Genomic DNA, 23,966 nt, shown 5'->3' on the forward strand with positions numbered 1-23,966 from the left:
AAATGGGCTGAGTGTATTAATTTAATTGGGTATTAATTGGGTATTTAATTCCACTAACAAAACACCCCAAAATAAAAAATGATGTATTTTCGGCTCATTTGATTTCAAATCCAAAAAGCTGGAGTATAGAGCCAAATGACATTTTAGCTTCTCTGACAAATAAATATGTAGGAGAGTAGGTAGCGTGCCACTAAAAGGGATACATTTACAATCAAAATCACACGTGAAAACATTGGGTGAGCTCGTTTTGCATGGCTCGGTCCCCTGGCTGTTTGTCAACTTGCAATTTCGGAGCCCGAGGGCAAAAGTCAAAGCCCCTGTTATGATACCGATGGTTTGTCGGGATAGATGGTTCCTACGATTGTGACTAGTACAGCTCCATCTAGATGTCACGTCGAGGACAACAGTTGTTGACAAACGTTGCATTTTAGCTAAGCCCAACCCTTTTCCTAACCGTAACTTCATTCTCGTAAGCTGCTAAATTATTTCTCCTAACATGCCATGTACAGAAACTTCTCTCCATAGCTGAACTCCATCTAGCCCACCGTTTTCCAATGGGGGTCGCAAGAGAAAGTCTGAAATCTTGCTTAGTTCATAGAAGCTGCAGGTTTTAGTTGTAATAAACAGAGTGGTTTATGTTTTCTTCCTACAAATGTGGCTCTAACATTTGAACGGTTTAAGCTACAAAATATTATGACCCCATGACTGTAAGATAAGACTCTCAGGAACACATATGTTTTCCTCTACAATGCCCACAAGCCACGCAGGACTCATTAGAACAGAGTGCAAGACTAGGCGCTAACTAAATCAAACTGGGGGAGGTCATCAATGATGGTATTCTTTTCTACACAGAATTATTGACTGATGATCTTCTGAACTTCCCAATACCTTTCTGATGCATTTTAGTCATTTCAAACTATACTTCCTTCAGATTGAAATACTGTCAAAAGTGCTGTCAGACTGATTTGTAATAGACGGTTATAGACAATTTAAAAAAGTAAATGTTGGCCGTTTGGCAAAACTTTTTAAAAAAAAATTACATGGTGGGCAGGGGGGGCGTCACAAACAAAATTGAAAGGGGTCGTGGGACAAAAAATGTTTGGGAACTCGTTATCTAGCCACAACCGTAAAAACGTTTAGTCCAGACAAACCATCAGTATCATCACATACCCTGCTCAAAATTGACGACGAGGCCGGCTAGGAGGGGTGGAGTCAAAAACAAAACAACGAAGTGCACATGGAGGATAAAAACTTCTAATCATTGATCAATAAACATTTCAACAAACATTTGCATCAGAGACAAATGGAATAATGTGATGGTGCAGACAGATTTTTTTTGATCAGTCAGCAAACTTTTCCTTATCTGTTGAGTTTTTGTTGGTGATGACATTCACCTCCACAGCCCTTGATTACCTTGAAAATCCTCCTTTACTGCTTATGTAGTTTGGCATCCCTCGGCTGTGCAAAAGGGATCTCCCCCTGAATTCAACTTGCCCAATACTGGTATGTGATGTCAACTGGAGGGGAGATTGGGGAAAGGCACAGTGTGCACAGAATTGTAATGATAAAACATGAAAGATGCACACAGCACTGAGAGAGACAGTCTATAAAAAACTATTTTTAAAGTGTATTTTTGGGGGTTTAAAAGAGAAAGAGCTTTGCGGTCACTTGAGGAAGGGACATGTTCTCTCTGTCAGACGGTCCCAGAATATCAATGTCCCCTTCCTCCTTTTTCAGCTCCTTTCATCTGCTGGTGACGAGGTATGGATCCATTAAGGCTGAAGGATGAAAGGACCAGTACTGTATGAATCACGGTGTGCCTCAGGGATTATTACTGGGTAATTTTTCCTGCGCCCTTCCTCGCAGGTGTGATACGGTCTCTTGTCCCAGGCAGCCACTCAGATTTCTTTGAACCTGCAAACACAAGGTTAGATTAGCCTATTTCAGAATGGACTGAATGCAAACCTATTCCGGTTATTAACATAGGCACCAGATCATTGGATCTGATTAATTCAATGTCATTTCATATTTGAGGACTGGCAGTGTAGGAACAACCACAGAATCTTCAACTGAGTATATCTGGCTACCCGGATAAAGCACTAAATAAACTTCAGTTAGTGCTAAATACAGCTGCTAGAATCTTGAACCAAAAAATTTGATCAGTTCTAGCCTCTCTACATTGGCTTCCTGTTAAGGCAATGGCTGATTTCAAGGTTTTACTGCTAACCTACAAAGCATTACATGGGCTTCCACCTACCCATCTTTTCGATTTGGTCCTGCCGTACGTACCTACACGTACGCTACAGTCACAAGACGCAGGCCTCCTTACTGTCCCTAGAATTTCTAAGCAAACAGCTGGAGGCAGGGCTTTCTCCTACAGAGCTCAATTTTTATTGAATGGTATGCCTACCCATGTGAGAGACGCAGGCTCGGTCTCAAATTTCAAGTCTTTATTGAAGACTCATCTCTTAAGTAGGTCTTATGATTGAGTGTAGTCTGGCCCAGGAGTGTGAAGGTGAATGGAAAGGCACTGGAGCCATGAACAGACCTTGCTGTCTCTGCCTGGCTGGTTCCCCTCTCTCCACTGAGATGCTCTGCCTCAAACCCTATTACAGGGGCTGAGTGACTGGCTTACTGGTGCTCTTCCATGCCATCCCTAGGAGGGGTGCATCACTGACGTGGTCTTCCTGTCCGGGTTGGCGTCCCCATTTGAGTTATGCCGTGGGGGAGATCTTCTTGGTCTATACTCGGCCTTGTCTCAGGATGGTAGGTTGGTGGTTGAAGATATCCCTCTAGTGGTGTGTGGGGGCTGAGCTTTGGCAAAGTGGGTGGGGTTATATCCTGCCTGTTTGGCCCTGTCCGGGGGTATCGTCGGACGGGGCCAGTGTCTCCTGACCCCTTCGGTCTCAGTCTCCAGTATTTATGCTGCAGTAGTTTGTGTCGGGGGGCTAGGGTCAGTCTGTTATATCTGGAGTATTTATCCTGTCTTATCCGGTGTCCTGTGTGAATTTAAGTATGCTCTCTCTAATTCTCTCTCTCTCGGAGGACCTGAGCCCTAGGACCATGTCTCATGACTACCTGGCTTGATGACTCCTTGCTGTCCCCAGTCCACCTGGCCGTACTGCTGCTCCAGTTTCAACTGTTCTGCCTGCGGCAATGGAACCCTGACCATGTTCTGTTATAATCTCCACCCGGCACAGCCAGAGGACTAGTCACTCCCCATAGCCCGCTTCCTCTCCAGGTTTCTTCCTAGGTTCTGGCCTTTCTAGGGAGTTTTTCCTAGCCACCGTGCTTCTACACCTGCATTGCTTGCTGTTTGGAGTTTTAGGCTGGGTTTCTGTACAGCACTTCGTGACATCAGCTGATGTAAGAAGGGCTTTATAAATACATTTGATTGATTGATAGATAAAATTAACAAGTCAACAATGGCACCTAGCCTACTCACAATTTTGCTGGAGAGAGGCTAATGCTTGAGTTAGTTTGGGAGGTGGAATAAATGGGGGGCAGCATAGAGCCATGAGGCGCACAATTGTTGTTGGGGATGGAGTTTTGCTTTATTTGAAAACAACATTATTTCACAGGATGTGAGGGTTAGTTTGGAACTTGGAATAAATGGGACAGCGTGGCTATCATTTTTTTTAAAGCCTACAAGCCCCAGTGCAGCCAAACAGTAGATATTCTGTGTTTTATTTATTTATTTGGTGTTGGAGCTGGTCAAAAACACTGCCTGAAATGTCAGCCTGTTTTGGTGTGATGGAGTTTTGGTCTGCCTGGTGACGTCATCAGGTGGTAAATTAGTTAATAAAACAATAAGGAAGAGCATTCTAAATTCCATTAGCTAGTTTTCAGTGTTCCCCTCACCACTCAGACAGCCCTAGCAAAATTAGTGCCTGAGAAATTGAAGCTGTGTGTCTTCTTGACCATTTGAAAACATAGTCAGGAACTTAAAACCTCTATAGGATCGGTGTTAAGCTAACGTAGGCTAATGTGATTAGCATGAGGTTGTAAGTAACATGAACATTTTCCAGGATACAGACATATCCGATATGGGCAGAAAGCTTACATTCTTGTTAATCTAACTGCACTGTCCAAGTTACAGTAGCTATTACATTGAAAGACTACTGTGCTATTGTTTGAGGGCCGTGCACAATTATTAACTTAAATGTATTAGTAAACCAAATTAGGCACATTTGGCCAGACTTGATACAACATTTTGGATCAGTCTAAAACTTTGCAAATACATTGCTAAATCTAAATTGCAACTGGGCTAGAATAATATACTATGGCCTTTCTCTTGCATTTCAAAGATGGTAAAACATTTTTTTAAATGCATGTACACTGCTCAAAAAAATAAAGGGAACACTTAAACAACACAATGTAACTCCAAGTCAATCACACTTCTGTGAAATCGAACTGTCCACTTAGGAAGCAACACTGATTGACAATACATTTCACATGCTGTTGTGCAAATGGAATAGACAACAGGTGGAAATTATAGGCAATTAGCAAGACACCCCCAATAAAGGAGTTGTTCTGCAGGTGGGGACCACAGACCACTTCTCAGTTCCTATGCTTCCTGGCTGATGTTTTGGTCACTTTTGAATGCTGGCGGTGCTTTCACGCGAGTGGTAGCATGAGACTACAACCCACAGTTGGCTCAGGTAGTGCAGCTCATCCAGGATGGCACATCAATGCGAGATGTGGCAAGAAGGTTTGCTGTGTCTGTCAGCGTAGTGTCCAGAGCATGGAGGCGCTACCAGGAGACAGGCCAGTACATCAGGAGACGTGGAGGAGGCCGTAGGAGGGCAACAACCCAGCAGCAGGACCGCTACCGCCGCCTTTGTGCAAGGAGGAGCAGGAGGAGCACTGACAGAGAATTGCAAAATGACCTTCAGCAGGCCACAAATGTGCATGTGTTTGCTCAAACGGTCAGAAACACTCCATGAGGGTGGTATGAGGGCCCGACGTCCACAGGTGGGGGTTGTGCTTACAGCCCAACACAGTGCAGGACGTTTGGCATTTGCAGGACGTTTGGCATTTGCCAGAGAACAACAAGATTGGCAAATTCGCCACTGGCGCCCGCTCTTCACAGATGAAAGCAGGTTCACACTGAGCACATGTGACAGAGTCTGGAGACGCCGTGGAGAACGTTCTGCTGCCTGCAACATCCTCCAGCATGACCGGTTTGGCAGTGGGTCAGTCATGGTGTGGGGTGGCATTTCTATGGGGGGCCGCACAGCCCTCCATGTGCTCGCCAGAGGTAGCCTGACTGCCAGTAGGTACCGAGATGAGATCCTCAAGCCCCTTGTGAGACCATATGCTGGTGTGGTTGGCCCTGGGTTCCTCCTAATGCAAGACAATGCTAGACCTCATGTGGCTGGAGTGTGTCAGCAGTTCCTGTTTTAAGGACATTACATCAAAGTTGGATCAGCCGGTAGAGTGGTTATCCACTTTAATTTTGAGTGTGACTCCAAATCCAGACCTCCATGAGTTGATAAATTTGATTTCCATTGATCATTTTGGTATCAAGAACATGCATATCCTTGCGTCAGGTCCTGAGCTACAGGCAGCAGGATTTAGGCATGTCATTTTAGGTGAAAATTGAAAAAAGGGTGGAATCCTTAAGAGGTTTAATGCAATAGCTTCCCGGACTATCTACATTGAGCCTTTTTGCACTAACTTCTTTTACTCATCACATAAGCTGCTGATAGAGTTTATTATGTCACTTTACCCCCATCTATATGCACATACAATATCAACCTCAATTACTTTGTACCCCTGCACATCGACTAGGCACTGGCATTGTGTATTTAATATTATTTTTTATTTTTTTACATTGCTATTATTTCTCCATTTTCTTTTTCTCTGCATTGTTGAGAAAGGCCTATATGTAAGCATGTCACTGTTAGTCTACACCCATTTACCAAGCATGTGATGAACACACACACACACACACACACACACACACACACACACACACACACACACACACACACACACACACACACACACACACACACACACACACACACACACACACACACACACACACACACACACACACACACAGCAAAAAAATAAACATCCCCTTTTCAGGACCCTGTGTTTCAAAGATAATTCGTAAAAATCCAAATAACTTCACAGATCTTCATTGTAAAGGGTTTAAAACACTGTTTCCCATGCTTGTTCAATGAACAATTAATGAACATACACCTGTGGAACGGTCGTTAAGAAACTAACAGCTTACGGTAGGCAATTCAGGTCACAGTTATGAAAACACAAGTGGCCTTTCTACAGACTCTGAAAAACACCAAAAGAAAGATGCTCAGGGTCCCAACTCATCTGCGTGAACGTGCCTTAGGCATGCTGCAAGGTGGCATGAGGACTGCAGATGTGGCCAGGGCAATAAATTGCAATGTCTGTACTGTGACACGCCTAAGACAGCGCTACAGGCTGGACAGCTGCTTGTCCTCGCAGTGGCAGACCACGTTGTTCACCTGCACAGGATCGGTACATCCGAACATCACACCTGCGGACAGGTACTGGATGGCAACAACAACTGGCCGAGTTACACCAGGAACACACAATCCCTATCAGTGCTCAGACTGTCCGCAATAGGCTGAGAGAGGCTGGACTGAGGGCTTGTAGGCCTGTTATAAGGCAGGTCCTCACCAGACATCACCGGCAACAGCGTCGCCTATGGGCACAAACCCACCGTCGCTGAACCAGACAGGACTGGCAAAAAGTGCACTTCACTGATGAGTCGCGGTGTTGTCTCACCAGGGGTGATGGTCGGATTTGAGTTTATCGTCAAAGGAATGAGCGTTACACTGAAGCCTGTGCTCTGGAGCGAGATCGATTTGGAGGTGGAGGGTCTGTCATGGTCTGGGGCGGTGTGTCACAGCATCCTCTGACTTTGCTTGTCATTGCAGGCAATCTCAACGCTGTGCATTACAGGGAAGATATTCCTCCTCCCCCATGTGGTACCCTTCCTGCAGGCTCATCCTGACATGAACCTCCAGCATGACAATGCCACCAGCCATACTGCTCGTTCTGTGCGTGATTTCCTGCAAGACAGGAATGTCAGCGTTCTACCATGGCCAGCGAAGAGCCCGGAACTCAATCCCATTGAGCACGTCTAGGAACTGTTGGATCGGAGGGTGAGGGCTAGGACTATTCCCCCCAGAAATGTCCAGGAACTTGAAGGTGCCTTGGTGGAAGAGTGGGGTAACATCTGACAGCAAGAACTGGCAAATCTGGTGTAGTCCATGAGGAGGAGAAGCACTGCAGTACTTAATGCAGCTGGTGGCCACACCAGATACTGACCGTTACTTTTGATTTTGACCCCCCCCCCTCCTTTGTTCAGGGACACATTATTCCATTTCTGTTAGTCACATGTCTGTGGAACTTGTTCAGTTTGTCTCAGTTGTTGAGTCTTATGTTCATACAAATATTTACACATGTTAAGTTTGCTGAAAATGAGAGGATGTTTCTTTTTTTGCTGAGTTTATACACACTACCGTTCATAAGTTTGGGATCACTTAGAAATGTCCTTGTTGAAAAGGCACATTTTTTGTCCATTAAAATAACATCAAATTGATCAGAAATACAGCGTAGACATTTTTAATGTTGTAAATGACTATTGTAGCTGGAAACGGCTCATTTATGAAATATTTACATAGGCGTACAGAGGCCCATTATCAGCAACCATCACTCCTGTGTTCCAACGGCACGTTGTGTTAGCTAATCCAAGTGAATCATTTTAAAAGGCTAATTGATCATTCGAAAACACTTTTGCAATTATGTTAGCACAGCTGAAAAATGATTAAAGGAGCAATAAAACTGGCCTAAATTAGACTAGTTGAGTGTCTAGAGAATAAGTATTTGTGGGTTCGATTACAGGCTCAAAATGGCCAGAAACAAAGAACATTCTTATGAAACTCGTCAGTCTATTCTTGTTCTGAGAAATGAAGTCTATTCCATGCGAGAAATTGCTAAGAAACTGACGATCTCATGCAATGCTGTGTACTTCCCCCTTTACAGAACAGCACAAACTGTCCCTAACCAAAATAGAAAGAGTGAGAGGCTCCGGTGCACAACTGAGCAAGATGACAAGTACATTAGTGTCTAGTTTGAGAAACAGACACCTCACAAGTCCTCAACTGGCAGCTTCATTAAATAGTACCCGCAAAACCCCAGTCTCAACGTCAACAGTGAAGAGGCGACTCCGGGATGCTGGCCTTCTAGGCAGAGTTGCAAAGAAAAAAGCCATATCTCAGACTGGCCAATAAAAATTAAAGATTATATGGGCAAAAGAACACAGACACTGGACAGAGGAACAATGTGTAGAAGGCCCGCATCCCGGAGTCGCCTCTCCACTGTTTGCGGGTACTATTTTATGAATCTGCCAGTTGAGGACTTGTGAGGCACCTGTTTTGGACAGATGAAAGGTTTGGACAGTTATGGACAGACAAATCTAAATTTGAGGTGTTCGAATCACAAACAAAAACAATCGTGAGATGCAGAAAAAATAAAAAGATGATGGAAGAGTGCTTGACACCATCTATCAAGCATGGTGGAGGCAATGTGATGGTCTGGGGGTGCTTAGGTGGTGGTAAAGTGGGAAATTTGTACAGGGTAGAATGGATCTTGAAGAAAGGCAGGCTATCACTCAATTTTACAATGTCATGCCATACCCTGTGGACGGCGCTTAACTTGAGCCAATTTCTTGCTACAACAGGACAATGACCCAAAGAACAGCTCCAAACTATGCAAGAAATATTTAGGGAAGAAGCAGTCAGCTGGTATTCTATCTATAATGAAGTGGCCAGCACAGTCACTAGATCTCAACTCTATTGAGCTTTTGTGGGAGCAGATTGACCCTATTGTACGTATGAAGTGCTCATCAAGCCAATCCAATTTGTGGGGGATGCTTCAGGAAGCATGGGGTGAAATCTCTTCAGATTACCTCAATAAATTGACAACTAGAATGCCAAAGGTCTGCAGGGCTGTAATTGCTGCAAATGGAGGATTCTTTGACAAAAGCAAAGTTTGAAGGACACAATTATTATTTCAATTAAAAATCATTATTTATAACCTTGTCAACGTCTTGACTATATTTCCATGGAAAACAAGGAAATTTCTAAGTGACCCCAAACTTTTGAACGGTAGTGTATGTATGTATGTATGTATGTATGTATGTATGTATATAAATAATTATGATCCAGTGTCTAATAACACCAACTCTAGTCATCCATTTAAAGACAATCATGTCTCAAATCCTATGGGAACCTGGTGGAACTATACTCTCAAGACGCAATCAAGGTCCCAGGTTAATCGTGAATGACAACTTCTGATTTTTAAAAATAGCCTGAGGTGCAATTGCAATTTTCCCCTTAAAGCTAGCCAATTAATAATCAGCAGCCTGGAGGCCACTTTGGAGTAGAATAATGAGCACCCTTAACCTCTAGGGAAAGGCTAATGTATAAAGCCCTGGGGAGTAGCTCTATTTGTGGCTTTGACCTGTATTTAAAGGAATAGTCATTTTAGTCCACACTAGTTCAATTGCATTTTGCCCCTTTTAAGTGGAGTAGCCAGTATTTGTCCACTTCTTGGATAAAATGGGTATGATTTTATGACTAACATGACTAATTGCACTTAGCAGCCACTTTATCATAATAAAAGGAAACCAGCTTTGGGTTTCCTGTTTGGTTATATGATTCCCAGCGGTGTAGTCGTGAGCGGCTTACCCTCTATGTCTGGGGCTGTGTCCACACCAGCCCCTCACCTCTTTATACACCAGCCTGGACAGCAGCTGGAAAACAGGGAGACAGCACACTCAACACAGCTTACTAAAATAGATCTATGTTTTTACACATATAAATATAAAATATATATATATGTAACACAATTTAAAAACAGTCACAGAACATTATTCCTCCACCAAACTTTACAGTTGGCACTACGCATTCGGGTAGTTAGCGTTCTCCTGGCATCTGTCAAACCCAGATTCGTCCGTCGGACTGCCAGATGGTGAAACTTGATTCATCACTCTAGAGAACATGTTTCCACTGCCCCACCCACCAATGGCACCCACCCCACTCCACACTACGTTTGGCATTACACATAGTGATCTTAGGCTTGTATGAGGCTGCTCGGCCATGGAAACCCATCTCATGAAGCTCCCAATGAACAGTTCTTGTGCTGACGTTGCTTCCAGAGGCAGTTTGGAATTCAGTAGAAGTGTTGCAACTGAGGATATACGATTTTTAAACGCGACACGCTTCAGCACTCGGTGGTCCTGTTCTCTGAGCTTGTATGGTCTATCACTTTGTGGCTGAGCCATTGTTGCTCCTAGACATTTCCACTTCACAATAATTAGCTGTCCCGGCAATTACAGTTCTTGCAGGGCAGAAATTTGACGAACTGACTTGTTGGAAAGGTGGCATCCCATGACGGTGCCACGTTGAAAGTCACTGAGCTCTTCAGTACGAGCCATTCTACTGCAAATGTTTGTCTCTGGAGATTGCATGGCTGTGTGCACGATTTTATACACGTGGCTGAAATAGACGAATCCATTAATTTGAAGGGGTGTCCACATACCAAATTATACTTTTGGCCATGTAGTGTATCAAGGGTATCATTAATTTTGTACACAATCCACAGGTGTAGCACCTTCTTTGAACATGTGGCAAAAATCTTGCAGTGGTTTATAAAACATGTTAATAAAAACAAAGATTAAAAACTAACCAAACAGGCGAGGATATCAGCAGTGATCAGCATGAAAAAGACATTGTTCCATCCCGTCGGAGAGATCAGCCCTGCTAACAGAGGACCTAGGGCGGCACCTAGAGGAGAGTCAGAAAATAAGAGTCATGGGAACCCTAGCACCTAAAACCAGGACTGGATATACAATCTGATTTGGGACAACAATCATAAAAAGTCTGCCTTTAGAACACTACATCACTTACAATAGAAAATAGTTTTGTATGAGCCATGGAACTTGTAAATAAACTGTATACAATTTGTAATTGTCACATAACACTGCAATGACTGAGCATTGAAGTTAATCTCTCAAAACATAGGCAACCTAAAACAAAAACCTTCCTTCATGCATTGACACAGGCACACAAAGGCATCTTAGCACCACCAACCCATTACAAGCATCAAATCTAAAAACAACAATATCAAAGGGTACCAATCCCCCGTGTGTGTCCTAGAAATTCCCCACATACCTATTGACCCTGTGCCGTCAATAATTGCAGTGACCGTTGACAATGCTCTAGAATTTCCTCTCAGGCTCTCATGCGTCCCCTATGAAAGAAAAACCCTAATTTTGAATTAACATTCAGCACAAAAGACTTGGGCTCTTTCCAAATGTTTCTCTCCTCAATTCCTTGTGTTCTCTCTCCTCTGCCTCTTCTCAAAACGCATGGAAGGTGAAGGTCTGATGGGAGGGACCTTGGGATCTTCTTCTCCAATACGGTTTGAGAAAGAGGTGAGGGAGATAGAATGCAAGAATGCAAGGAATCGAGGAAAGACGCTTTAGAAAGTGTCTTGGACTAACAGGGAACCTGGGGAATTTGGGGTGAGAGGGGCAATGACGGGCTTATCTCCTGTGTGACTTCGGGAGAGCTGAGGACTTCATGTGAGAAAGGCATGCAGCAGTGCAGTCTGGGGTGGATGTGCTTACCAGGTCAGCAGACACAGCGGTGGTGATGAGGGCGTAGGGTCCGTTCACCAGGGCTCCGCACACCAACAGCATCCCTACAAGGCAGAGGAAAACAGCAACAAGTGGATCAGGCATGTACAGTACGCTAGCTAGCAGACAAAGGCTATTTTTAATAAGCTTTTCATAGTGATATTGTTTTGTTGGTTGCACCGATTGCAAGTCATAGATAAGAGTGTCTGCCAAATGACAAAGCGTAAATGTGAAATCCACAGGCTACAAACACACAACCGACACACAGTAAAGACAATGTGTTAAATTGGAGCATTTATGTAGTTTTCAGTAAGAGGCGTTGAAACCAAAATAGCTCCATGGCTTCAAAGTCAAATTTCATACAGAATAACTTAACTCTTACCGATTGTGGTTGCTAGGCTATGCTGTCCAATGTGGTTGTACAGGAACAGCTAGGAAAGCAACAAAAAACAAACATTTAGAACATTTAGACTGGATCGTGGGTCAAATGTGTCACTTTTGAAGGATTTACTAACCCACATGCAGACCCAAAGGAAAACATTGAGCTATGCTGAAAAATGGATTGACACACTACTGTAAAGGAGCTCACGGACTAACATAAAATGTTTTCAGGCTTGGGCAGCGGGTGAAGTTCACTGCCAAATCCAGAGTTCCAAGCACAGCCAAATTCCATTTTCTGTGTCCATTATGCAGTCATATTTACATTGCATATATGTGATTGTGTGATCAAAACTTTGACATAGAGAATTGCCTCTTTTCATAAGGGAATATAAAGTGTCTAGTCCACATTTATAATTCAGGCATTTGTGCAGGCCTTTCCTTATCTACAGTATATTTTGCCCAGCACCGGTTTTCTAAAGTCTGGAATGTACAGATTTCCCTGTGGACGGCACTTAGAGACACTATAAATGGCCCTGGTGTTACACATGGTTAAAAGCCAGTGGTGTCTTATGTGTGAATGCACACTCACCATAGGGGCAGCCAGGATTAACATGACACAGCAGGTAGAGGCTCTGCCCCCAGTTTGGTCCGACACCAGTCCAGCCACGATGCCCCCTGCAGAAACACAGCACACACCCTTAACACACAGGGGGAGACAGCAGTCCTACATTAATGATCAATATTATGGGAAGTGCTCTGACACCATACAGTAAGAGCCATTAATTGACCAATTCTAATGAGAACTCTTCTGGCAGACTACTACAGCAGTTACTTGTTATGACTATGGTCTGTATTGTGTTACAAAATGGGATTAAAATCGATTTCATTGTAAATGTTATAACTAAAATATAATTGTTGCATAAGGATTGAGCTCCCTGAGTCAATACATGTTAGAAACACCTTTGTCTGCGATTACGGCTATGCGTCTTCTTGGGTAAATCTAAGAGCTTTACACACCTGGATTGTGCAATATGCAAGCTCTGTCAAGATGTTGGGGATCATGGCTAGACAGACATTAAGACTTTGCATAGATTTTCAAGCAGCTTTAAGTCAAAACTGTAACTAGGCCACTCAGGAATATTCACAGTCTTCTTGGTAAGCAACTCCAGTGTAGATTTGGCCTTGTGTGGTAGGTTATTGTCCTGCTGAAAGGAGAATTCCTCTCCCAGTGTGTTGGAAAGCAGACTAACCAGGTTCTCCTCTAGGGTTTTGCCTGTGCTTAGATCCATCCCGTTTCTTTTTATCCTGAAAAATTACCCAGCATTTGCCGTTGTCAAGCGCTCCTATACCATGATGCAGCCACCACCATGCTTGACAATAAGGAGGCAGTTCCTCAGTGAGGAGTTGTGTTGGATTTTCCCCAAACATAAGGCCTTGAATTGGGCTAAAAGTGTATTGCTTAGTGTTTTTTTTTTTAGCATTATTCATTTTGTGCCTTGTTGCATACAAGATGAATGTTTTGTAGTATTTTTTATTATGTCCGTTGTATTCTCCTTTTTAGGTCATTATTGTTGAGTCACTACAATATTGTTGATCCATCCTCAGTTCTCTCATCACAGCCACTGAACTCGAGCTCTTAACATCCCCAATGACATGGTAATATCCCTGAGCTGTTTCATTCCTGTCCTGCAGCTCAGTTCAGAAGGACGACTGCATCTTTGATGTGTCTGGGTAGATTAATACATAATCCATAGCATATTTATTAACTTGACAATGCTTAAAGAGATATTGTAAGTCTGATTTGTTATTGTTACCCATCTACCAATCACTGCCCTTCTTTATGAGGCTTTCGAAAAGCTCCTTGGTCTTGGTTTTTGAATCTGTGCTTGAAATTCAATACTTGACTGAGGGACCTTACAGATGTAGTACAGTTGAAGTCAGAAGTTTACATACACCGTAGCCAAATACATTTAAAGTTAGTTTTTCACAATTCCTGACATTTAATCCATGTAAAAATTCCCTGTTAGGATCACCACTTTATTTTAAGAATGTGAAATGTCAGAATAATATTAGAGAGAATGATTTCAGCTTTTATTTATTTCATCACATTCCCAGTGGTTCAGAAGTTTACATACACTCAATTAGTATTTGGTAGCATTGCCTTTAAATTGTTTCACTTGGGTCTAACGTTTTGGCATTTGGAAATTGCTCCCAAGGATGAACCAGACTTGTGGTCTATAAAAAAAATCTGAGGTCTTGGCTGATTTTTTTGATTTTCCCATGATGTCAAGCAAAGAGGCACTGAGTTTGAAGGTATGCCTTGAAATACATCCACAGGTACACCTCCAATTGACTCAAATGATGTCAATTAGCCTATCAGAAGCTTCTAAAGCCATGACATAATTATCTGGAATTTTCCAAGCTGTTTAAAAGGCAGTCAACTTAGTGTATGTGAACTTCTGACCCACTGGAATTCTGATACAGTGAATTATAATTGATATAATCTGTCTGTAAACAACTGTTGGAAAAATGACTTGTGTCATACAAAGTAGATGTCCTAACCGACTTGCCAAAACTATAGTTTGGCAACAAGACATTTGTGGAGTGGTTGAAAAACGAGATTTAATGACTCCAACCTAAGTGTATGTAAACTTCCGACTTCAACTGTATGTATGGGGGGACAGAGGAAGGGTTAGTCATTCAAAAATCATGTTAACCTCTTATTTCTCACAGTGAGTCAAATCTTTCAGTTAGAATTGTTACACTTTGACAGAGTATTTTGAGTAGATTGTTGACAGAAAAATGCAACTAAATCCATTTTTATCCCGCTTTGTAACACAATAAACTGAATAAATCCAAGGGATATGAATACTTTTCCAAGACACTGTATATGGTCTGTTTTGTTATGACTGCAGACATGACTTGTTAAGCCTGTTTTGTTATGACTGCAGACATGACTTGTTAAGCCTGTTTTGTTATGACTGCAGACATGACTTGTTAAGCCTGTTTTGTTATGACTGCAGACATGACTTGTTAAGCCTGTTTTGTTATGACTGCAGACATGACTTGTTAAGCCTGTTTTGTTATGACTGCAGACATGACTTGTTAAGCCTGTTTTGTTATGACTGCAGGCATGACTTGTTAAGCCTGTTTTGTTATGACTGCAGACATGACTTGTTAAGCCTGTTTTGTTATGACTGCAGACATGACTTGTTAAGCCTGTTTTGTTATGACTGCAGGCATGACTTGTTAAGCCTGTTTTGTTATGACTGCAGACATGACTTGTTAAGCCTGTTTTGTTATGACTGCAGACATGACTTGTTAAGCCTGTTTTGTTATGACTGTAGACTTTACTTGTTAAGCCTGTTTTGTTATGACTGTAGACTTTACTTGTTAAGCCTGTTTTGTTATGACTGCAGACATTTGTTATGACTGCAGAAACCACTCATTATTTCTATGATTTGTTAAAACTACAGTGCAGACAAAACATCCAGGTAATCAGGGAAGAGATTCCTGGTTCCTCATATGATCTTACAGATTATTGGGCTATAAGAAGGTTAGATAACGCCATATAAAATCCACCATATAAAATCCACCACAAAACTGTTAAGGCTTACCAACAATTCCTCCTACATCAAATAGTGTTGACATGTCCCCAGCTTCCTTGGGGTCAAAATGGGCTGAGGAAATAAACATTGGGAATTTTAAGTGACACAGTACGCAATTGACAGCGCATCTCACAATGCAAAGCAAATCATTATCAGCTTATAAACATTGTTAGCATTTGAACCCTCAGGTGAAATGACAACTGTAAACAAATAGACGCTAAACTGAGTGCGTACCAACGTTAGCAATGTAGAGGGGAAGCCAGTAGAGGAAGGTGTAGCTAACGAGCTTAGCGAACAGAAGACAGAGGGAGAACTCCATCACGCCCTGTAAGATAACACACATATTACACAGTCATAGCAACTGTCATAACAAGAGTCAACTGCATTCATGTGGGTTTGGAGAGTAATTACAAACAATGAGTCACAACAGAGGTGAAACAGGAATTCAAGGCTTAGGTGCAATGACATAAAATTACAACCCATTATTATGTTGATTGCCTGTGTCTGTTTTGCCAGAGGAATACTTGTGTAACATTTGATGAAATTCAGCAACTGAAAAGGCTTGAAATGAAAGTAGATTGTGATCCCCACTCACAGGTATCCTGAGGGCCCCACAGAAGCTGATGGCCTTGGTGTGCTCCTCTGCCGGCTCAGAGGAGATAGAGTTGGACTGGCCAGGACTGCTGAAGATCTCCTCATTACTGGATGAGTTCTGTAAGAGAGGCTCCTTCTCATTGTCCTCCTGCCAATACACAGCAATTAGCATGGTTCTAACCAGGGCTGCAACTATTGACTGTTTTAAGGTTGAATAGATCTGTTTGACATTTATTTTATTACTCTATAATATCAAGTCTTACAAAGGAAAGTAATGTAATGACAAAGCGTTGGTCATCACAAAACAAAAATAAGGTCAAAAACTGGGCATAGCTGGTAGCCTAGAGGTTAGTGAAGCGGGCCAGGCATCATATCTCAGGTGCAACCTACACCTACTGCCCTTGTGGCCTTTAGCAAGGTAGCCCTTCTCTATACTACTAAGGGCACCAATTACTTAATGTGTTCTTTGGTTGTACTTACATGGTGTTGTGGAGGGCTGCAACCGATATCTTCTGGTTCTGTGACAGAAAAAAGGTTTTGCTCACAAATACATTTATGTCAAAATATTATTGGGACAAGCCAACTCTCCTTTTACATTTTGTCTTAATGTTAACAGTCTAAGTTTAAGATGAAATGCCTGTAGTGAAAACTCTGATAAATGTAGCATGATCCTTTTTCAAACTAGCTTAATAAAAATATCTCCTCCATAACTCCATAATAACTGTATAGTGGCAATGAACATGACTATGATCTATCAAGCTTCAATAGGTTGTAATGGATTACAGTCAGCACTATTGGCATGTTTTGAACAAGGTCTGGGCATATCGATAAAGCGTCTCAAAGTAGGAACTCTGAACTAGGATAAGGCCCCCTCTGTCCATTCATTATAATCTCAAAGGCAAAACTTCTAGATCAGCAATCCTACTCTGAGACGCTTTAAGAATACGGCCCAAGAGGTCAGACTCACTCTCCACCAGGAAGAAGAAACAGAGAACGCCAGTGGAGGCGATGATGGTGCCAGGCACGATGAAGGACATGCCCCAGGCCGAAGATACGAAGACGCCAGCGATGAGTGAGCCCAGTATGTTGCCTACCGAGGTGTGGGAGTTCCAGACACCCATGATGAATCCTCGCCTGGAGGGAGAGGGACAGACACATACAGATAGGATGGAAATGAGAGGTGGATTTACCTTGAGAAACATTGTACATCTTGACGGTGAACAGTGAGACAGCTTACTAAATACTGAGGACAGCTTTTGGCATTGGCATTGGAAGCCTGTTGCTTTTACTTTCACATCATGTGACTGACTGTGAGCAACAGTTAAAAACCCTGCACAAGATGGAAAAGAGGGTATTGATACTGCGTAGTCAGCATTGCTGAACCAGTCTACAGTAAGGATGTCTCACTCACTTCCCTTTTCCGAACCAGTTCCCAACGCAGGCCACCACTGCAGGCCAGCCTGTCGTCTGCACCAGTCCATTCATTGCCTACGAAAGTAAGAGGGAGATTGAGGTCTTTAAATTCTCTATAGTTTCAACATTAAATATGTCCCTACACCAGACCCAATGAGAGAAAAAGAGAGGGAGATAGAGATACTATTTGTATCCCAACAAGAAAGAGAGAAAGAAAGGGATACAAATAAAAATAGAGAAGGGGGGTGGGCTGGTTTATTACATTACATTCTCACAAACAGCCTTGAGAAAAGTACTGGCATTGAAACACTCTTTCAGCCTCCCTCACACCATCACGGTCATATGATACTGAAACAGAGAGGGGCTACCTGGACTTGTGCAATAAGAAATGCCTCGCCAGTTATAGCTCAATCTTGGGTGCAATGATCACGTTCCCGCACTGACTGACTGTGTGGAGGCTCATTGATTTAACGCTACGTTAGTCTACATGATACACTTGTAGAGTAATAAAATATATATTGCTGTCGGTTATATTAGCCACGACTTACCGTTCTTTGTGCAGCTTCAAATGTTGAACAAAGTTGGAAATTGTTGCACCTCAGTCTGTAATTTTATTCCCGCATGTTTTGCAAGTTGCAATCCGTTTTTTGTTGATACAGCATTGTCTTTATATCCGAAAATAATAATTTTGGCTTCTGAATTCACCCGCCGACGTTCCTCTGCACTGCCGCGCACAACTTTTTCTCAGCTGGCACAATTTGATTGGCTGCTGTCCGTTAAATTAAGAGTTGATGTGCTGCACACTTGATTTAATAGCATAATTTTTTATATATTTTGGGCTTGGGAAGGGTATCAAGTCAGGTCGAGTCATAAGGCTAAAATTCAAGTCAAGTCACGAGTCATTGGTGTCAAAGACGATTTTCAAGTCATCATATTTGTCAATCGAATCTGACTCGAGTCCAAGTCATGTGACTCGAATCAACACCTCTGGCTGTAAGTAGCAGTATAAGTATTGTTTCCCGTTAGTTTACTCCAGTCAGGGTAGGGATGGTAGTGTATGGCGGAAAAAAGTATATTTAATAAAAAAATTAAAAAGGTAACTATGCTGCAGAGTGTGAGCAAGTGACTGAATGGTTTTGGAGGAGATTTAACCCGTACCTGGAAGAAGGCGTAGTACCATATTGAGTGGATGTTCAAGTAGAAGCCCAGGCCTAACAGACATGTGAAGAGACCACTGAGAAGCATACCGATGGTCAAGTAGTAGCGCAGGGGCACGCGCTCTCCAAATATCCCACTGTCAAACCGCACAACATCATCTGGTCAACTGCTTGTAGTGAGTTAACACACATATACAAAACAGAATCAAATACATCATTCAGCCTACCTGAAAAACATGCCAATGGCATAAGCAACCAGGAAGGAGTTGTCCACGGCTCCAAACAGTGTCTTGTAGTTGTCCTGGTCTGGACAGAACAAGAGGACACTGAAAATATCCAAATGAAATCTGCTGTCCCATTCTACTGACATTTTGTGCGTTCTAAATATTTGTTTTATAAGCACTCAAAAAACTTTGGAAGAATTTCTATTTCTTCTTAAAATTAACAAAGAACTTGAGTCAAGCAGAGGACTCACCAAAGGGCACCCAGTCACACCAGGTTTCATTGTCAGTTCCATTGAGGTTTGGAGGTCGAATGAGGGTGGAACAATTTCTGTGCAGCTGACTCTGTACATGCACGGGGCAATAAGCAGAGATTACACCCATGGACACAAAACACTCAGCATTTAAGACAACCTGCATAAAGATGGTAAAGAACTAAACGTCTCGAAAGAAAAACAACTATGAAATAATTTTCTCACAAACTATACTGAACATAAACATAACAGGCAAAATTTTCAGTTCATATAAGGAAATCAGTAAATTGAAATATATTAATTAGACCCTAATCCATGGATTTCACATGACTTGGCAAAGCCATGGATGGGCATAGGCCTACCCACTTGGGAGACTGCCCCCCCCCCCAATGGGCGTAAGGCCCAGCCAATCAGAATTAGCTTTTCCCCACAAAAGGGCTTTATTAAAGACAGAAATACTCCTCAGTTTCATCAGCTGTCTGGGTGGCTGGTCTCACGATCCCACAGGTAAAGAGGCCGGATGCGGCAGTCCTGGACTGGCATGGTTAAACGTGGTCTGCGGTTGTGAGGCCGGTTGGAAGTACTGACAAATTCTCTAAAACGACGTTGGAGGCGGCTTATGGTAGAGAAATTAACATTAAATTCCCTAGCAGCTCTGGTGGACATTCCCACAGTCAGCATGCCAATTGCATGCTCCCTCAAAACTTGAGACATCTGTGGCATAGTGTTGTGTGGCAAAACCGCACATTTTAAAGTGGCCTTGTATTGACCCGAGCACAAGATGCACATGTGTAATGATCATGCTGTTTAATCAGCTTCTTGATATGCCACACCTGTCAGGTGGTTTGATTATCTTGGCAAAGGAGAAATGCTCACTAACAGGGATGTAAACAAATTTGTGTACAACAGAAATAAACTTTGTGTGTATGGAACATTTCTGGGATCTTTTATTTCAGGTCATGAAACATGATACCAACACTTTACATGTTGTTTTTATATTTTTGTTCAGTATATAGTGTTAACCATTGTAGTGCGGCTCGAGTGTTCTAGGGATTTTGTGGTCTAGAACACCTATAGATGTTACAATATAAAGCTGAACAGTGTGGCCATACATTTCAATAACGTTTAATACAGGCTTGTGGAGTCAGTGTATCACCTTAATGATGCTGATGGGTTTCCGGGAGAGATGGTAGCTGGTATAGAAGAGGAAGGTGAGGAAGAGGGTGAAACCTCGGTACCTGGACAGAGAGAGTAGAAGAAGAGCTCATTCTAATGTTATCCAAAGCAAATACCATGCCATGAACTTTGTCCTCTTTGTAAGTCAAAGCACACCCTCTACAGTTTTTAGGACAATCTCTTTCTTTCACATGGTCTAGACTAGAAGTCTCCAGGGATGTTAGCATCATATGTTCTGGAAGGAGGGAGAGGGGAGAGAGGCAGAGAGGCAGGCTTCAAACTACCATCCTGGAAAAGGTTCTGGGGAGAACACAAAACCATTGTTCACATGGACTTGTCTGTACAGTAGAAAGTACACATCAGCACTTTTTCTTGTGGGAACCTGACATGGAAACAAAACAGGGTATTCAGAATAGTTCTTCAGTGCTGGGACCAGTACAGGGACCTGGCTGCCTCATGACACTAGGTGCACACTGCACAGGAAGGCAGCTAGTTACAACCCACAGACACTGCATGCTCTGTACTGACTGTTTACTTTTCCTGGAGTGGAAAGGCAGGTTTTACCATGAGTTAGATTCCGTTAACACCTCACTTACAACCTGGTGTAACCTCCTCATCCCCAGGCTAATTGCACACAACACATAGAATTCATCTCAAATTACACCATGTTAGTGTCCTACTTTTGACCATGTGCTGTGGTCAAAAGTGGTACACTACATAGGGAATTGGATGCCATTTCAGACTCAGCCATTCGGGAGGAAGTGTAGTGCCTGAGACCTTTAACCCTTTACTGGATCAGTGACAGCAATAATGCAGAAGGTTTTGTTGATTGCAGAATAGTTACAGAAATCCAATAACCTTCACCTAGGATGATTGCATGTAACATTCTATGATTGCCAATGCTTCTTTTTGCAAATACATATTTGAATATGGGGTTTAACTATACCTAATGAAACACTCAAATGAAATCTAGACTGTTGACTAATTCCTAACATTCTAGAATGTCAGTATGTCAGTAATGCATAGATAAAATGACACCAAATCTCTCGCCAATCATTGACATCTAGCTGATTAAGGACAAAACCGCCGTTTCCCCTCCCCCATCATCAAAGTACATACTGTAAAATTCAATGCATTTAGTTTTGTTTACATAAAGGGTGTCACAATATAATTCAAAGACAGTGTAAACTTACCAGCTGTCTCTTGAGAAGGACGTGATCAGTCTAATGCCGGGAGCCAAAGAAGACCTCATCTTTAGGTGTAGTAGCCTAAACAACTTCGTAAAACTTGTTAAAAACCGCTTACAATTTTCTCTCAGACATGGCTTCAAAAGTTATATCGGGTGCCTTATATACATACACCCAATTGATGATATAGTATTTGTACAAAAACTAGGACTACAAAAAAAATCTATATAAAACTAGCTAAAAACAAACTTAAACTATTACGTTTCGTTACATGGGACAGCTTCTTTTCTCACAGGCTCTCGCTTGAAATTTCTTTCCACTTGTATTTGATTAAAAACACACCGATTTTTATTTTCTTTAAAAAAATATATTCATTTAAAATATAAAGAACAAAAACACTCAGCACTGATCAAAAAAGTTTCCGTCGCTTTGCTATTCCTGCTTCATGATGATGTGGGTGAATCTCCACAAACAATGAATTCCCATCGATTTCCATACTTGCTCGAGTCCGCTGAAAGCGTTATAAAAGCCGGTTCCTATAAATACTCTATGCACTTCTCTGCCGTGTCACACGGAAATGTGTAAATATGGTAACAGATTGTGTCCATAATAGTTTGAAGGTAATCCTCCCCTAATGTTTTCCAAACTCAGGCAAAACTCCTCAACAAAATCTATATTCCGAAGTGTGTGGACACGTGTTTCCCGTGTCTGACGTCACTGAATTAAAGGAGCGATGATTGAATGGGCAGAGTTTGTAAAGTCAGTCCATTCTATTGTACGTGAATGTAATTTCCACTCAACCGTGGCACCGGGCTATAAAAACAATCTCGTTCATTAACTCTTCAAGTAGCAGAGAAGTACGGTTTGTCTTCCGTGATGTGTTATAACCTACTTACAGCAGAAAATGAAAATATGCAGAAATGGCTGTATTTTTAAATGCAATCTCTAAAATTACAAATTTAAACGTTTCTTGGGTCATGTTGGGAGAGATTTTCGGCACAACACCGGTAAGGTGGAAAAATCAGCCGTTATGCCCTTGAGCAATGCAGTTAACCCCCCAAACAACACCTGTTCCCGGCCGCCGATGACATGCTTGGTGTTTTTAAATATCACTGATGAAGGATTTTGAGGCTGATTCCCTGACCTGTCAATGTTTTTAATTTGCTATTTTATACGCTTGTGAATTCAATTGTTTTTACTAGATTACTTGTAGTTTTTCATGTTGTCTGTCTGTATTTTTTTTGTAATGACTTGGTGCTGCCCATCTTGGCCAGGGCGCTCTTGAAAAATATATTTTAATCTCAATGAGCCCTTCCTGGTTAAATAAAGGTTAAATAAATAAAACAATAATGTCAATTAAGGCATCTCTGATTTCAGAGGGGTTGGATTAAATTCATAAAACATTTTTCGGTTGAACGCCTTCAGTTGTACAACTAACTAGATCCCCCTTCCCCAGAAGTGTGCTGAAAAGAACCGTGTGAAAATAAAATGTTATTCATTACAGTTTGTGAAAAGGGTACTGATGCACAAACACCTTGAGGGTGGTCATGATGAGTGAGTCTCATGATTAGAGTTTATAAACTGTGTTACAGTTAGAGTGGAAAAACACAGCAGAATTTAAAATAAAATGTTGAGAAAACATTTAACTATTAGCCATGTTAACCATCAAATTAGAACTACACACATTAGCAATTTGTGAAAAAGCAGAAGAATCTGTGCACTCTCTAATATCAATAGTTTATGGTAATGTGATCTCTTTTACCAGGCTTAGTTGGGGCATTGATGTTAGACTCGCTTTTATCTTCTGGTAAGAATATCTGTCGTCTCTGCCCCTGAACAAGGCAGTTAACCCACTGTTCCTAGGCCGTCATTGAAAATAAGACTTTGTTCTTAACTGACTTGCCCAGTCAAATAAAGGAAAACATTTTTTTAAAGAATGCTTTGGGAGTTTTTGGGAAGTATTCGGACCCCTGGACTTTTTCCTCATTTTGTTATATTACAGCCTCATTCTAAAATTGATTACATATATATTTTTCCCCTCACCAATCTCAAAACAATACCCCATTATGACCAAGAAAAAAGTGTTTTTGAAATTCTGGCAAATGTATTAAACAGAAATATTTACATAAGTATTCAGACCCTTTCCTATGAGACTCGAAATTGAGCTCAGGTGCATCCTGTATCCATTGATCGTCCCTGAGATGTTTCTACAACTTGGAGTCCAACTGTGGTAAATTCAATTGATTGGACATGATTTGGAAAGGCACACACCTG

The 23,966-nt window shown here is 42.0% G+C and overlaps 1 protein-coding gene across 2 annotated transcripts; it reads right to left on the bottom strand.

The window, feature by feature from the left end:
* Positions 1–820: 820 nt before the first annotated feature.
* On the bottom strand, positions 821–22,402 carry LOC118389894 (glucose-6-phosphate exchanger SLC37A2-like). 2 transcript variants are annotated; one of them, XM_035779853.2, is made up of 18 exons: positions 21,699–22,402; positions 20,486–20,567; positions 19,330–19,420; positions 19,082–19,160; positions 18,856–18,991; positions 17,696–17,772; positions 17,252–17,418; positions 16,765–16,802; positions 16,286–16,402; positions 15,925–16,015; positions 15,700–15,762; positions 12,672–12,757; positions 12,084–12,132; positions 11,693–11,766; positions 11,235–11,313; positions 10,750–10,847; positions 9,750–9,814; positions 821–1,914 (listed from the first exon to the last, which is right to left on the bottom strand). In XM_035779853.2, exons 1-18 carry the CDS (start codon positions 21,755–21,757, stop codon positions 1,899–1,901), a joined length of 1,467 nt encoding a protein of 488 aa, XP_035635746.1. In that variant the 5' UTR covers positions 21,758–22,402; the 3' UTR covers positions 821–1,898. The 2 variants fall into 2 exon arrangements, with proteins under 2 accessions (XP_035635746.1, XP_035635745.1); XM_035779852.2 differs by having other exon boundaries at positions 16,286–16,432; positions 21,699–22,401.
* Positions 22,403–23,966: the final 1,564 nt, after the last annotated feature.

This window comes from Oncorhynchus keta, chromosome 11 (genome assembly GCF_023373465.1).
Source record: "Oncorhynchus keta strain PuntledgeMale-10-30-2019 chromosome 11, Oket_V2, whole genome shotgun sequence".
Lineage (NCBI taxonomy): Eukaryota > Metazoa > Chordata > Actinopteri > Salmoniformes > Salmonidae > Oncorhynchus > Oncorhynchus keta.

Excerpts from the sequence above, each read along its gene's own strand:
- LOC118389894 (XM_035779852.2), bottom strand. The coding sequence starts at position 21,757 with ATGAGGTCTTCTTTGGCTCCCGGCATTAGACTGATCACGTCCTTCTCA. Across the intron at positions 16,016-16,285 it reads GTGGGGCCCTCAGGATACCT|GGCGTGATGGAGTTCTCCCT; the intron begins GTGAGTGGGGAT and ends GTTATCTTACAG. Across the intron at positions 10,848-11,234 it reads TGACGGCACAGGGTCAATAG|GTGCCGCCCTAGGTCCTCTG; the intron begins GTATGTGGGGAA and ends ACTCTCCTCTAG.